At 38.5% G+C, this 16,829-nt stretch overlaps 1 protein-coding gene across 1 annotated transcript in view; it reads left to right on the top strand.

Moving 5' to 3' along the window:
- Window positions 1–8,204: 8,204 nt before the first annotated feature.
- The window catches only part of rxfp2a (relaxin family peptide receptor 2a), a 40,450-nt gene continuing 31,825 nt past the window's right edge, over window positions 8,205–16,829 (top strand). The window contains 1 exon segment of the mRNA XM_026182802.1: window positions 8,205–8,508. Within this exon segment, the coding sequence (XP_026038587.1) occupies window positions 8,454–8,508 (55 nt within the window). The 5' untranslated portion in view covers window positions 8,205–8,453.

Genomic DNA, 16,829 nt, shown 5'->3' with positions numbered 1-16,829 from the left:
ATTGAAACTTTTAAATTTGTGTCTCTCATCCTGCACTGTCAAACGAGGAAAATGACACACAGACCTCCGTGCTCCAGAAAATAATCTCCAGTTTTGAAGGTTTCAACTATAACACATTAAAAAGAAACAGAAGCTGTAAATTAAAACCAAAGATGTACAACTGAAGTTTACAAAAAAACAATTAATAGGTTTAATTTTTCTTGCCTTTAATCATCATTTGTGTCCCATTTGCTGTTAACAGATGCTGCCTTGTTGTATAACTATAATATTAAGTACTCTGGCATTTTTGTTTGCCAGATATAGTTTAGAGGAAATGTACATTGTCTCTGGATTGCATCTTCATCAATTCTGACATTACTAAAATGCCAAAACCCTAAAAGAAAAAAGCCACTGCTGCTACCTTTGATTGAAAACAGAGACCACGTGCTTCAGCATAACCACGGAAACCATTAAATATTTTCACTAGGGAAGAGTGATGTTAAGCAATGCGAGAGTGAATCAGTGTTGCCAACTTAGCGACTTTGTCGCTATATTTAGCGAGTTTTCAGACCCCTTAGTCGCTAAAAAAAAAGACGTGAAAGCGCCTATCGCTTTTACTCTGAACAAGCAGCGGGTGCTGTAACGCAGTCAATTCTTCTTTTACTCTTTTACTCTTATGCTTTTTTGTGGATCACAAGGTTTAAAACTACTTATAAACACACACACACAAAGTAACTCCACCAGAGTGCCTATTTCGGGTCACTTTTGCCGGTCCAAGCCCGGGTAAAGGAGCAGGGTTGGAATTGTGACATTAAAAAAAACAATAATTGCTAAAATAAATTTAATTTGTAGTTCTAAATAAACTCTAAATGCATTTAGGACGTTTTTTACTCACTTTATGTCTCTTCCACGATGTTATTTCTCTCTCCAACAACATAGGTTACAATTATATTAGCATGACAAATTATGCAAATTAGGCGATGACGTCATTTAGCGGCTTTAGCGACTTTTAGGACAACCGAGCGATTTTCCTTACTGAGGAGTTGGCAACACTGGAGTGAATGACAGGAAGTGCAAATGTTAGAATGAACATCACTGCGACATGTTTTTTACGTTTGTCTCGAGGTTTATTTGCTTTTGCTGGCAGGAGGAGGAGGAAAGACATCTTGCTTCTGGGGTTCCAGAGGGAGTTTAAAGATTAAACATGCAGCTGTATGTAATGAGAAATGGACTTCATTGAGTAAGCAGGTTGTAGTTCTGGTCATCGATCATTTAGATCAGCGGTCCCCATGAGTCATTTTGTACCGGGCCGCGAGAGTTGAGACTCGGGTGCGAAATGTATGGTTTTCAGTTTTTTTCATCGGCTTTTAGCGGGGGGGGGTTCGTTAACTTGGTTTTCCTGGGTCTTTTCACGTGTGTTATGAATAAATCTTTTTTCGGTATTGGTACTAGTTTTATTTTGTTGTATTCATCCGCGACGCCTTAAAGGCCGGTCCGTAAAAATATTGTCAGGAACAAACCGGTCCGTGGCGCAAAAAAGGACCGCTGATTTAGACCATTTTTAATCTTTGCTGTCAAAATATTTGTAAAACTTAAACTTTTTTTTTTTTAAAGCTGTTTTTAATACATCTATGAAAAAGGGTTTCTTGGTGCTTATGCAGTGCCTTAACAAATTAAAATAATATTCATTGATGGTTGTGTTTGCGATGTATGGCTTCGTCTGTTGCTCCTCATGCCTGTTTGCAGTAATAATAATTCTCACTGTAATTTCAACCTCCCTTGCAACTGAAGAAAACACCACCAATAAGAAAAACTCTGCAAAAGTACACAAAACACAACGGAAATAAGAAAAAAAGAAAACAGAAATAGGAAAAAATTGATTTCCAAAAGAACAAGGGAAGTGTTCCTGGGGAGACAATATCCCGACGGACCAGTTGCAGAAAAAACAACTGTTTTTGGGGTGGTGTTCCTGTTTTATCAGGGTTTTTAGGCTAATAGTTTTTAGGCGTGTTAACCTAATAGTTAGGTTAACACGCTCACCTCATCTTTTCTTTTCTCACAAAACCGATAGATCCTCCACTTCTTTTAAGTGTCTCCCAGCGCAATTCTTAGCATATTTTGGTTCCTGCAACTGGTCCGTCGGGTTATTGGCTGTGTCCCAATTAAGAGACTGCACGCTTGAAGTACGCGCACTACGCGTACCACGTACGGTGCGTACTATAAGTACGAGAAGTGCGGAAGTGAGAGGCTTGTGAAATGGGACTGTATACGCTTCGTCGCGCTGCTCAGGTTGCCTAGCAACCATGATACTAACCACTGGAAACGTGTCATACAGCTTTGTTTGACAGAAATGAAGGAGAAAATCTTTTGTTTTTATTATCATACACACACACACACACACACACACACACACACATATATATATATATATATATATATATATATATATATATATATATATATATATATATATATGTATATATATCACTGACTTTCAGCTTGTTGTGTTTGTGGATATATGACTGACTTTAATTATTACACATTGGCACATAAATGAGTGACGTCATATTCAGTACTTTTGACAGTTCACTCTTCGGCCGCTCCATCTTATTAGGGAAATTCCACATACATAAATGTAAATTTCAAAACTCAACCCCATCATTTAATTTGTTTTTGATTGAATATTACTTAAACTCTCTTAAATTAACTTCCAATAAAAAAGGTTTATCATTGATTGAAATTCAGTCAGAAATGTTTAACGAATGAGCTGTCACAACTTTCAAATACAAAGTTGTTATGAAGTCTGTCACATTCCCCCCTTTTTTCTTTTTTTATCCTTTATTTATTTATCCTTCTTATTTCATTGTACTGTATATTGTTACTCTTATTTGCCTTGTATGTCTACTGTACAAACTGAACTGGAATGACTGACTGTTCGCTTTATGATTTCAATAAAGTTTGGAAAAATAACCAAAAAACAACCTCTTCAGCCGCTCCCTTCTGCCGTATTTTGCGGCAAAATTATCCACACCCACCGCCGCGCTATGAATTGTGGGATATATGGGACCACGAAGCGTGCACCGGAGCACGCTTGATATTTGGGGAAATCGACGGAGCATTTGGAGTATGCATTTGAAGCACACTTCGAATTGGGACAGCCGTCGTCGCGTGGCAGTGACGTAACCGCACTTTAAATGCGTACTTCAAGCGTGCAGTCTCTTAATTGGGACACAGCCATTGTCTCTCCAAAAACACTTCCCTTGTGCTTTTGAAAATCTGTTTTTTTCCTGTTTCTGCTGTCGTTTTTCCTATTTCCGTTGTGTTTTGTGTGCTTTTGCAGCATTTTTCTTATTGCTGTTTTTTTGTTGTTGTTTTTTTAAGTTGCAGCCCATTATCCTCTCAGGGCCACCGTAGAAAACCCGTTTGGTAATTTAAATGGTTTTTAAATTAATCACGGAACAGCGCATAGTTAGTGTTCTTGTCATGAGACAAGAGAATGATAAACCCGCGTGCAGAACGCTGTGAAAAGTGCAGGAAGTTTTATTTACAGATTGTTAGAAACAGAGAAAGTTGCTCTGTGGAAGGTGGTGTAGATCATTCTGGCGATCAGTGAGCACACACACAGGGAATTGTTGCTGGATTTGCACAGAAACACAGGTTAAAATTCAAAATAGCAACTGATGCACAGTCTTTGATGAAAGCTTACTGTTTTTTGAACTCCAGGGTGACAGGTGAATTTAACTTTGTTTACCCAATGCAGTACCTGAGATCTGACAGATGCCGGAGTCTGGCTCTGGCTGAGGCCCAGCAATAAAACGCTGGGAGGATTGATTCATCTCCTGTGGGGGAATCTGAGACTGCAAACTGGTAAGAGAGAGAACTGAATCGTGCAAAGAGTAATGACCACTTTTCTTGGTGGGAGTTCAGTGTCCACATCACGTATGTTCTGGAGATCTAACTTTGACAGGATGGTGACTAAAGTTATAGACACAAGTTGGTCAAAGGTGACTGGCAAGTCTTTTGCAACCAACTCACATTTCGTCAGCTTTATCAGGTCATGAAGGAAAGCACCATGAGGTGCTTTTTCCTCCCACTTGGTCTTTTAGCCAGTATCACAGTAAACACACTTTTAAAATTGTTAACAAATTCAGCATATGATGCCACATCATTTGGATTAATGACCATCTGTGCCAATTTAGTCAAATCAGTGGCTTTTTACAACTCATGGGCGAACTGGTTCAGGTGAGTGCAGTGCTCTCTTAGAAGGCTCCAGTAGAGCGGATGGAGGAGATGGAGCAGAGGTGTGAGGGGCAGACACGAACAGACTACCGGGCGACAAGACGAACATTATAAAATGATCCAAAAATGAGCAAGAAGTAATTAAATCAAATGAATTACATTTCTGAGCAAAGAAAAATATTAAAAAATACGTTTTTAAATAGTTTTTAAATGCAGGTAGAAATGAATGAACTGGGTTCATGTGTTTGCTTTACTGATTTACTTGTGCTGTAATATTATTATTATTATTAGTAGTAGTAGTAGTAGTAGTATTGTTATTATAACATAACTTCAGAGAAACGTGTTTTCACATGAATAGAGCAAAAAAATGTTTCCCATCAATGTGCATCATATGTAGTGGCTTAATTACTAGCAAAACCTCATGATTGATGTTACTCCAGTAAAAAAAAATTATTTGTTTCATATTCTTAAACAAGCAAGTTACTGTGATTATGTTGTTAATAGCTTTTCAAATAATTTAACAGAGGTCTGCAACAATTTGTAGTGTGTGCAGTTCACTCAGTCAAAATTAATTAAATACAAAATGGGAGAAGTTTTTATTTTGCCTTTTTTCGGGCTTTTTAATTTTTTTTGTCTATTAAAATCTTAAATAACTTAAATTTCAAAATTGATTTCCTGAAACAAACTTAAATACTGAATACTCTTTGTGACTGAATGAACAAGTGGGTTGTAGCGATGAAGGACGAGGAAGAGCGCTCCCTTTTCTGATCTCTCGCGTTCATAGATGTTGATTAACGCAGCGCTTCTCGCAACAGAAAGCAGAAAACCGTCTCCCGTTCCAGCTGTTTACAATCTCCTGCTGAATACATATAAGGCGACAACATAAGCCCTTTCCCCTTTTTTTGCGATGAAGCGCTTCAGCGGGTGTGTATTTGTCATTCCAAGCAAAATCCACTGCAGATGGTGGTGAGGACTGAGTTCTGCTGAAAGTTAGTTTGGTAGATTTTTTTTCTCTGTTTGTTGATTCCATATCGATGGCAGGGGTCTTTTATTATGCCTCCATCCTCCTTAGTGCCTCTCAGCGTTTGACTGTGTGAGGAAAAAAAGTGTTTTATTGGGAGGTTGTTTAAGAATTTCTCCCAGTTTTGTGCCAAATGCTGAAAGTGATTTCATGACTTGATATGTTGAACTAATGGGGAAAACTGAAAATGTATAAATAACAGCAAAAACAATGGAATTACCAGTAATTTGTGGTGAGCGTTAACAGCCAGCAGCATAACATAACCTGCACTACTTCTTACTTTCTAAATGATCTACAGTGCTTTCACTGAGTATTGTGCCATGAGCTGCACGTGACTGTTGTTCCAGCTCACGTTACTTCTTCAAAGGTGAAATAACAGGTCCGTCTTGGGAATTTGATGATAAATGAACACGTACCGTCTGAACTATATCAAATTGTGTTTTCTGAGAAATCAGCGAGAAAACAAAGATGTTACCGAGTGCACCCCCAGGCTCTTCAGTGAGACCGAGAGAAAAGCATGAGAATAAGAACAGCTGCTGTTCAACCCTGTCATCTCATGAGGAACATCCAGAGAAAAGTTGCGCTGTGCCAACTCATTTCAGCTTTATTGAGTATTCCCGTCCCTCAGGGTCATACAGAGAACACTCAGCACAGCACATAAAATATCTTCACTTCCAAAATTTTTCCTCGAAGTCTGAAACTCCAATGGCTCCTCATGAGTATAGATGCACAGCACACAGACATACACAAAACAGATTTCACCACCTCTGAAATTCACTTCCAGGAATATTTAGTGGCTATTATTCAGCAAGAAACCATCTTTGTGTCACAGACTGTTGTCTCGTAATCGTAATAAGCTCTTTGATCTTGACATCATTGAACTATCAATCAACATTTAAACATCTTGATGGGACCACAGCAGCTGTGATGCCAGTGATGCCCTCCAAACACCAGAGTTGAGGCCAGAAAAGTACAACCTATGCCACTGGATGATGAGACCAACTGCCTGCTTTCTGTACCAAGACACAGTCTCATCACACAAAAGGAAAAACAAAGCACAGCCACCGAAAAGACAAAACTAAAGGCAAAAACTGGTTATTTGGACCTGAAAAGAGATAAATAAGCACAATGTCTCTCTAGTTTGAGCCAGAATTTAAAAAAAAAACTTAATCAAGGAGAGACTCACTGTGAACAAAGTGAAAAGGGCAGACATGAAAAGATCGATCTCACCCTGTCACCCTCGCTGCTGTCCCGCAGCCTCAGTGACTCCAGACCCATCACTCTTACACCTGTGGGAACAAAATGCTTTAAAGGCTGGTGCTTCAACAGATCAAAGACTAACCCCCATCAGTCTGGCGATAAAGCAAGCAGATCCACCAGTGATGCCATCTCCACTGCCCTCCATATTGCTCTTAGTCACCTGGAATGCCTTAGATTTGCTGTAAGACTGCTCTTTGGCAACTATACCTCGCAAAAAGAATCTGAGACCGCCTCATCCTGGCCACCACTCGTTCAGCCATACCGCCCTCAAGAAGGAAGTGCAGAAGCATCAAAAGTAGCCCATATGGAAAAGATATATCTTATAAAGTTTGTATCTGTCTTGTGTGAAACTTGTATGAAAAGCATATAAGAGTGAAAACAGATATAAGATCCCTTGAAAAATTATATAATGAAACTTGTATGTTTTGGATACTTACTAAAAAAATGTATGAAAGTAATGAGAAAGTGGCCACTTTCATGAGTAATCACATATAAGTTTTTACTATTTCTTTTCCATATGGGAGAACAAGTTGATTAAGAAATAGCTTCTCCACATGGGCGGTAAGGACACTAAATACACACTCCTAACACTGATAACACACAGTGTTACTTTATGCTGGAGTCAGCCCAAGGATCTTTTGCACATCTTCAGCTCATTCAAAATGCTGCTGCCCGCCTCTTGACTGATACCCGCAGGCACAAACATATAACACCTATCCTGTCCTCTCTTCAATGGTTTCCTGTTCATGACAGAATCTATTTCAAAGTCCTAACGCTGGTTTATAAATGCCTAAATGGTCTTGGTCCTGCATACCTTTCCAAGCCTTATATTCCTTCGCAGGCCCTTAGATCAGCCGACCAGCTGCTTTTGGTTGTCCCGAAATCTAGGCTAAAACATAGAGGAGAACGAGCGTTTTCAATTATGGCTCCCAAACTTTGGAATACGCTGCCTTTCAATATTAGATAGGCATCTTTGTTTCCTGTTTTTAAGTCACTTTTGAAAACACACCTTTTTTCTATAGACTGGTGTGAGTTGATATGTTTATTATGTGTTTATGTGAGTGTCATTGTTTTTGTCTTACCCCTTTGTTTCTGTACAGCACTTTGGGCAAACTTTCTGTTTTTAAATGTGCTATATAAATGAATTGGATTTGGATTTGGACAGTATAACTCTCAGATCCAATAATTTGGTTGTGTGTGATTTAAGCAACATGCCTGTTTACTTGTGTTTGTTACTTTTTGATGTCTGCTTTCATGACTTTTCTGTTACATGTCTGTATTTCATTGTGTTTTTTTCAGTATTAATGCACCTTCAGATGTAGCATCTTATCTTATTTTATTTTGTCTTATAACCTGGTCAGCAGGTGAGGCTAAAGCAGTAATGCACCTCCTCTGTGAATTTAGCTGTGGGGAGCATTTATCAGATTCAGTTCTGTAATACATTTTATATACGTTTTTATATATTTTATAAATTTTATATATTTAACACGAGAGGCATTTGAACAGGTATCGAGGTATCGAGTTAAAACTAAGTGGGGGAAAGCTGCATGATGGGGTGGGGTTAATTTGCAGCCGTAAACAAGGCAAAGGTGGCAAGAGGTGGATGAATATGTTATTTTCTGGGGAGGCTCTTAACCTACATTCCAATAAAGCCAACCCACTGAGAGAGAGAGAGAGATCCACTGAGCTCCTGGAAGTCCACAGTGTTATCGGGATGTATTTAAGCACCATCTCAGTTTAACTTTGCACGGTACATGCTTAACTCGATAGTAATCCTACATTTTGAGGGTTTTTTTTTTCTGAATTCCACATGTCGGACATGCTCTGAGACACTGGTCGGACTCGGACTTCACTCCTGTAGGCCTATTTTATTTGGCGACCTGCAGGTTATTTTATTTGGTCTGAGCATCGCCGCCGGAGCGCAGCGGGAGCAGGACAGCCTCACAGCCTCAGGATGAATGTACCTGCCGTCATGTTGCTCATCCACTTGACCCACATTCATTTGAAAGGTAAAGACACTTTAATGCATTCAATAGGTTATTTCAATTATTCTTCGTACTTTAAACAGATTCAATTTTTTTTTTATTTTTTGTTCATGTGCCAGCATGTTTGATGGACACGAATATCGAGAAACACGAAGGGGCAAAAAATCTGCGCAGCATTATTTACACTGTTAACTGCAGGATTGAAACCATGCGCTCCCCTTTCAAAGAGTCTCGTCTGTCCTGCAGTGATCTGAGACGGACTGAGGTGTTATTCCTGCCGCAGAGGGTGGAAAAGTCTCAAACACACTGCGAGTGCTCATTTCAGCGTGAGCAGAATGATCTGAGAGAAACAAAACGAACACAGACCCTAAAATTCAGGATGCGATACGGACGCTCTGATAGGCTTGAATTTGCATTGCCGAGAATTTGTGTAAGCGCTAAATTGCTCAACGGGACGAAACTGTATCAACCATTGTGACGAATTAAAGTATGAATGATATTATTTTACGTTTTTCTGATTTTTTTTCATCCACTGCAACATGAATGAACATTTCTTCCACAACTTGCCACCCTGAGACTCATCTCATCTCCCACAGCATTAGAAAAGTTTGACTGTGTGATGTTGTCTATAAGCGCCTAATTAACTCTTAAGAAAATCACCACTTCCTAATATGAAGATCAATAAATTATATGTGTTTAATACTGTAGGCTTTGTTTTTTTTTTAAAACAAAAGGGGGACATTAATAATGAGCAGTGCTAACATCATGACGGAGGCATGTGTGAGTCAGGCGGCAAACAAGAGACCACACAACATTCACACTTCAGGAAATTATCAGCTGCATCACTTACAAGAGTTTATTTAATACATGTTTACAGAACGGACCCCATTTTTTACATTTTAATTCAGTGTCCAGGACGCTCTTGAGTTTACTGATTTAATCTATGAGTCATGGATCAACAAGCAGCTGACAGCACAGGTTGCGCCAGTCCTTCCCTCTTTCTGGTCAGGCATATTTTCTGTGTTCAGCTCACCTGCACTACAGATGTTTCCAGTTGTGCAGCCAGGGAGGTTCAACTGCAGAAAATACAGTGAAGCAAGAGCAATAATTCAGCCAGTAGTGAAACCCATTACTGTTTTTACAATTCAGTGTTTTGGGCTAATTTAGGTTTTGAAGTTACAGTGATGTGAATCAGAGGCTCCTCAGCTTATCTCAAAATCATGCTTATTTTTAAAATTTGGAGAAAAAAATCTGCAAATTGAAGAAGTTTTGATTTTATTAATATATTTAATATATTTACAGATATGCATAAAATCATCATTTGAGTATGTATTGGCGTTGATCACCTGATATTTGACCCGTTGGTGACTGAATAGAAACACTCGAGGTGAACAGGCAGCACAGAGGCAGACATGATGTCACTTTGTGTTCTTTCTCCACTGCTCTCTTTATGTGTGAATGTTCCCTCTGCCTCAGACAAAGGTGTGAAATTAAGTCTATCTTTATGGTTATTGGAAGACTCTCGAGACACCGGTATACTGTTTTCTTCCATGACTGCCTGAGTTCTCTCAAATGTGGTCATATTTCAAGTAAAGCAGGCTGTATCTCTCTTTCTATGTTCATCATACACAAAAACAGAACAGAGTGTTGATCCTTTGATGGAAGTGGCCTGTAATTCATCCAACAAACAACTCAGTCACCAACAATTTGAACATGAATTAAAACATGATGCATGCAGTGCGGGATTATACTAAACTCCACAAATTTTGCACGAGTAAGTTCTGGCTTTAAAATCAAAGAGTGAGATCACAAACTTAAAAGAATCGTGCTGTGAAAATAACATTTCCATCATCCTGATTTCATCTTTTTTTATATTTCTTGCACTTAGGTTTTTCAGATTATCAAACAAATTTTAATATTGGACAAAAACATGCAGTGCAAATACGAAATGCAGTGTTCAAATGCTGATTTTATTTATTAAGGGGAAAAAGTCGACCTGACCGTGTGTGAAAAAGTCATTACAAGGCATTACGTAAAAAGAATATGATACCAACAATCAAACATGGTGGTGGTATACCACTATAGTGTGACGGTCTGGGGTTGCTTTGCTGCTGGAAGACTTGTTGTAATTGATGGAACCACGAATTCGTCTCTCCAGCAGAAAACCCTGAACAAGAGTGTCCAGAAGCTCGAGAGCACTTGGGTTTTACAGCTGTTTCACGGAGTTGTTCTGACCCTTGACCCATATTTTGTGCCCATGAGAGGGTTTTCTTTCACAGTCATAGACATAACAGCAGCAAGAGTTTATACCAGGGGTGTCAAATGTACAGCCCGTGGGCAGGATGTGGTGTCCAATACAATTATATCCACCCCACTAGATAATTTTATGTGTCAGTTATTATTGGCCCGTTAGTAAGTGGGAGACTAACTTTAAACCCTGCTGAAAATCCTTGCAGGCAGGGATGGGACTGGCACACCATTCAGCCAATCAATCGGCCATTGTGTGAAGGAAGGAACGGGGCAGACGTTCCAAGACAGCAAGTGTAGTGCTGCAGGTCAAGTACACAGAGAGATGGCAGAACTGCCAAAACCTTTTTTATCTGTAATGTCCTTACTCGTATTGGTAAATAGACTAGTGGACAGGACAAAGGGGTTATATATGAAATATAATGTTTGCAAGTATCTTAAGGACCCCATCATTTTACCTACATTATAACCAATTAAAATATCTTTGTAGAACTATTGCTATATTTTTGCAATTTCTGCCGCCCACTTGGCCAGACCCTTTAACTGGATAAATAAAGGATATATGAAAAGTGCCAAAAACTACATGCTGACAGGAATGTTTGTAGCTCAAGATGAATTATATGAATTATACTGTTCACGAGGGACCATAATTTCACATGTCATGGACCAACGAGTGATTTATAGCTTTTATAGCGATTTTTGGCGGACAATCAATTTTTGGCAAAACACTGGATTCAAATGCAAGCGTGTTGGGAAAAAGTGAAGCAAACTGAGCAGTGTCTGGCTGCATTTCAATGCAAAGCTGAGTGCAGAATTTATAGAATTAGGGGCTGGCTACAGTGATACCTTTTTTTATTTTCAGCTATTTTCTATTGTGGAGGACAAAAGGTTTCAAACTTCTCCAATCCTGTTTTATGACTACTGTTAAAAAAATAAACAAAAATAAAAATAGAAAACTGGACAGTCTGAGCAATGAGCTGCCAGAACTTATTCTGTAATTTTGCAGAGTCACGCTGACAGATTTCCGTTTTTGTAACAGCAGCTTTTTCTTTAACATGTAGAAAAACAGTTAAAAAAAATTGACTTCTTTACACAGGAAGCAGAGTTTCACCAGTTTGCCCACTTATGTTTAAAGCAGGCTGTATGTGGCCCGTGATATAAAACGACTGACACCTCTGGTTTCGAAGTACTGAAACAGGCATTCACAAAAAGAAGATGTCACAGCCACATTTCACTTTCTCTTTTATTAGTTGCTGCTTTTAGCTTCAGTCTCACAGTCCTGGCAGCCTGCAGGACCTTCGGTCACTAGGGAAAAGTGAGTATTCCTCGATTGGCGTCAAAGAGGGTTCCACGCTACAAACTTCCCTAAGACTGCTTTGGTTGGTGTCAGATTGCTAGGGCTGCCTGTAGTTTGCACTGAAGATGGCAATTTGCCTCCAAACACCCACTGACTAAACATCAGCAAGCAGTAGTAAATCTTAAAAAGCCTGAAACTTTCCGTAAGCCCTCACTATGCGCCTGTCACACCTTTATTTTAACTATATCGTTTATTTATTGTATATTAGACAATTTTTTTCTTTTTTCTATTATTTTTTTTTATTATTGTCAACTGCATAGAGAATTATCTATTTTCCTTATTAACCAGTGGTTACTAGGGCGTTACTGACGGGTCTCTATGACCAGGGCTTTAGAAATTGATTTCACAGCAACTGCCAGGAACCTGAAAAACCACATAAAAGTGGTCAGGGAATTTTTGTTGTTTCTACATGAGTGGTGTCAATCATAAGGTTCAGGGGCCTGAATTGATCCTCAAAGACTCAAATCTGGCCCATTTGGAAAATTGGATCAATGTGAGCTGTATGTGGCCCTCAATTTAAGATGAGTTCAGCATCGCTGTTCTACATATTACATAAAGCATGGAAAAAACTTTAAGTGCATTGTTTTTCTTAATATTTATGTTGAAAGTAAATCGTTGCATTGTTTAAATTGCATGTTTTCTATCGCAAATTTTTACAGTACTGTTAATCACTATTATTAAAACTGTGGATCAGGGCCCACATTTTCTGACATGACACAAAGAAAACGGGGATTCGGTTTAACATACCAACACTATGAGCCTTAAAATTCCCTATTTGGAGAGCTCACTCATTAAGTCAGGTAACTTTACTTACACTGTAAGTGTACATAGCAACAAGATCACATAAACAAAGATTTAAAAAAAACATGACAGTAACCATTTAAATGAGATAACAAAATAAAATTGTATAAACGCCCTGGGTTAAATTTATAAAAGGGCTTAAATAAAAAAATCAATTAGAAAATTAAATGCACAAATAAAATCCAATGTAATGGAAACATGGTTTGACAAAACCACGAAGCATCTCAGGCTTGACTTGTGTTTGCGTTTGATTTAAAATTGCGAATCACTGGACCGGTTCTTATGTGGGAAGACAGATTATTCCAGAGCCCAGAAGCAACAGCAGAGAAAGCTCGCCTCGGCACGTTTTTTAGGAGAGAGGAGACCACTGAGAGAAGTTTTCGGGAGGATGACCTCAATGAACTGAAGGGAAATTGGGGAATTAAAATATCCATAACATATTGTGGATCTGATCGGCAGAGGGCTTTAAAAACTGTGACGTCTTTTCTTTATTCCCTGGTCAGTCACATTCACTTGCATTCCATTGAATGTGTTTTCGTTTTTTATGCTTAATGTGCAAAAAAACAACAATAAAAGCTGGTGGATCTAGCTAATCATTACACATTAATAATAAATGATTAATAAACCACGTGTGCACTGGCCCTGTTCTCTGGCACAGTGGGTTTGAAGTAAAACCTTGACTCGTTGTTTACATCTGTATTCTGATGAGAGCGAGGACATTCAAAGTGAATGTCAGCATTTTTTCCTCACTGTGTCATGTTGTGAAGTGACGAGTTTGGACCCAAAATGCAGACTCACAAGTAAATACAAAAATTCAACAAAATATAAAAGGTAGGGATGGACCAACCTGATATTACGTATCAGTCAATGTAATCCGATCCATTAAATATCACAAAAATATTTCACAAAACTTGCGACATGGCGTAGCCCAACTCGTGACCTCACGTCGGAGCGGTATGCGTCACGTGATAGAGCAGCTGTGGCGTGCGAGACATGTCGGCGGTCTGGTTGAGCATTTGTATTTTATAATCAATGCAACTGGTTTTTTTTTAAATATCTTGCTGCATTTTGTATAAGTTCATACTCAAGTTTTAAAAAACAAAACACTAAAGCTATTCTGTTATACCTGTATGCAAAAAAATACACTGCACCCAAAGTTCAGCAATACTGATCAATCTAATAAACCTACACCATCCTCCCTATTCTGATATTTTAAAGAGTACTTGGGGGAAATATTAAACAACAATCAACTTCCAGCAAAAAAACATAAGGAACTACCCACCACCCTCTGCCTCATCGTAATCAACTTTAATTTAATGCATGTGTAAAACAAATGCACGGAAATCAATAATTGTTCTACAGTAATTAAATAGATTCAACACCTTTCTTCAACAGAATTGCAGACTGCACAGATGGTACCTTCCCAAAGGAAAAAAGAGTACATATCCTACTAACTATTAGACTTAACAGTTACTATATACAGTAATGGACTTATTTACATTTTACATCACATGAAAACTTTGGTTGTAAGATTCAGATAATTATTTATTAAAAGCTCAACATTTTAAATGAGAATAAGAAAGAAAAGTATGTCTTTGTGCCCCCTTTCCCCTGTTGATGCCCTACCTGCCCCCCCGGCAAAACTTTGCTAGACCCGCCCCTGCACAGTTACCAGCCGTCAGCTACACGTAGAAAGTAATATTAAATAAATTCTAACAACAGATTATCAAGCTTAAACGTGCTTCTGTTATTCAGCCGCTGGTTTCCTCTTTCTGGTGCGAAGTGGGCGATGAACAAACAAGAGAGACGGACTCGCAACAGAAAAGCCGATCAACTGATCATTGATCAGTTTCATGATTTCAAGTAGCAACAGGAGAGGGAGAGAAGAAGAGGCAGTCGCTCTATATATCGGTTGTTAAGCTTAACGTGGGAATGCTTACAAACACATATTTCTGCTAAGTAATTAATTACTTAGTTACTTTTTAAAAACACGATTTACAACCTGAATAATAATAATGGATACTTTATTGATCCCCATGGGGAAATTACTTGTTTTTCTCTGCATTTGACCCATTCACCCAGTGAAGCAGTGGGCAGCCCACTAAGCAGGCGCCCGGGGAGCAGTGTGTACGGACGGTACCTTGCTCAGGGGTACCTCAGGGTAGCCGTTAAGTGGATTCGAATCGCCGACCTTCCGATCATGGGGCGACCATTTTACCTACTGAGCTATCCCTGCCCCTATAGGTGATAAAGCGATAGATCTTTCAGCCCAATTCTACTTTTTCTACATAATCCATCATACAAAATGTAATCAAATGGAAAAGTCTCTTTTTTTAAACTTGTTTTATCAGTTTTAATCTTTTAACTTTATGCATCAAGTAAAAATTTAATTATATTTAAATTAATTATTATTGCACTCAGTCTTTCAAATAGATGCAAGTAAAACACAGCAGAAAATAAATAAAGTCAAAGACTCAGAGGTCCTGTTGCTCTATTTTCACCTGTAAAGCAGGACTGTGGTAGGTGGAGGTTTACCCTGGTGCAGGTGTGCCGCGGTCAATGGAAGAATCCGTGAGTTTCTCTGCGAGTTTCCCATTACGGCATAGCGCACTAGGTGCTTGCTTGGAAGTTTAGCGTTTTTTTTCGCTGTAAAAAGAAGTTTTCTTCCCAGGCACGATGGACGCTAATGTTTTTGTCACTTTTTATGGAATCAAACTCAAAGTAAGGTCAGTACTTCCAAGCTTTAAACACTGCACGCTCATACTCTCTCCTGCACTCGATATATGATCCATTGTTGATCTGCACACAGCTGTTGTCACTACGTCACTGTCATGAGACATTCTCGCAAAAAATCACGGTTTTAGTAACGCAGTAACGCAGCGTTCCCACGGGAAAGTAACGGTAATCTAATTACCGTTTTTGCAATAGTAATCCCTTACTTTACTCATTACTTGAAAAAAGTAATCAGATTACAGTAACACGCCCATCTCTGCTCGTAAGCAGTGTTGGTCAACTTACTTGAAAAAAGTAATCAGTAACTAATACTGATTACTTCCCCAAAAAAGTAATCTGGGTACTTTACTGATTGCTTATTTTCAAAAGTAATTAATTACTTAGTTACTTTTTAAAAACATGGTTTAAACCTGAATATGTGATAAAGAAATAGATCTTTCAGCCCAATTCTACTTTTTCTGCATAATCCATCATACAAAATGTAATCAAATGGAAAAGTCCGTTTTTAAAACTTGTTTTATTAGTTTTAATCTTTTTACTTTATGCATCAAGCAAAAATGAAATTATATGCAACATTCTCAGACTGGAAGAAATTTGTTTAACATTTAAACCTATTTTCTGCACATTCCAGCACATAAAATAAAATATTTTTTAAAATATCTTTCAAATAGATGCAAGTAAAACACAGCCGAAAATAAATAAAATCAAAGACTAGCGGTCCTGTTGCTCTATTTTTCACCTGTAAAGCAGGACTGTGGTAGGCGGAGGTTTACCCTGGTGCAGGTGTGCCGCAGCTGTCAGTGGAAGAATCCGCGAGTTTCTTTCCCATTATGTGGTAGCGCACTTGGTGCTTGCTCGGAAGTTTAGGGTTTTTTTCGCTGTAAAAAGAATTTTTCTTCCCACGCACAATGGACACTAATGTTTTTGTCACTTTTTATGGAATCAAACTCAAAGTAAGGCCAGTACTTCCACACTTTAAACGCTGCACGCTCATACTCTCTCTCGCACTGACATATTATCCATTCTGTTGTCACGAACGTCGCACTTGCTTACATCATTGTCATGAGACACTCACAAAAAAATCATGGTTTAAGTAACGAAGTAACGCTTATTACCTTTTTTGCAATAGTACTAAGTGAATATGACAAGAACAATAAAAGTTTTTAGATAATTGATAGGGAGTTTCTGAGGAAAGAAAGATGGGTCA

This window comes from Astatotilapia calliptera, chromosome 10 (genome assembly GCF_900246225.1).
Source record: "Astatotilapia calliptera chromosome 10, fAstCal1.2, whole genome shotgun sequence".
NCBI classification, from domain to species: domain Eukaryota; kingdom Metazoa; phylum Chordata; class Actinopteri; order Cichliformes; family Cichlidae; genus Astatotilapia; species Astatotilapia calliptera.
Note: the sequence above shows the minus strand (reverse complement) of the source record. Positions and strands in the feature narration are given on the sequence as shown.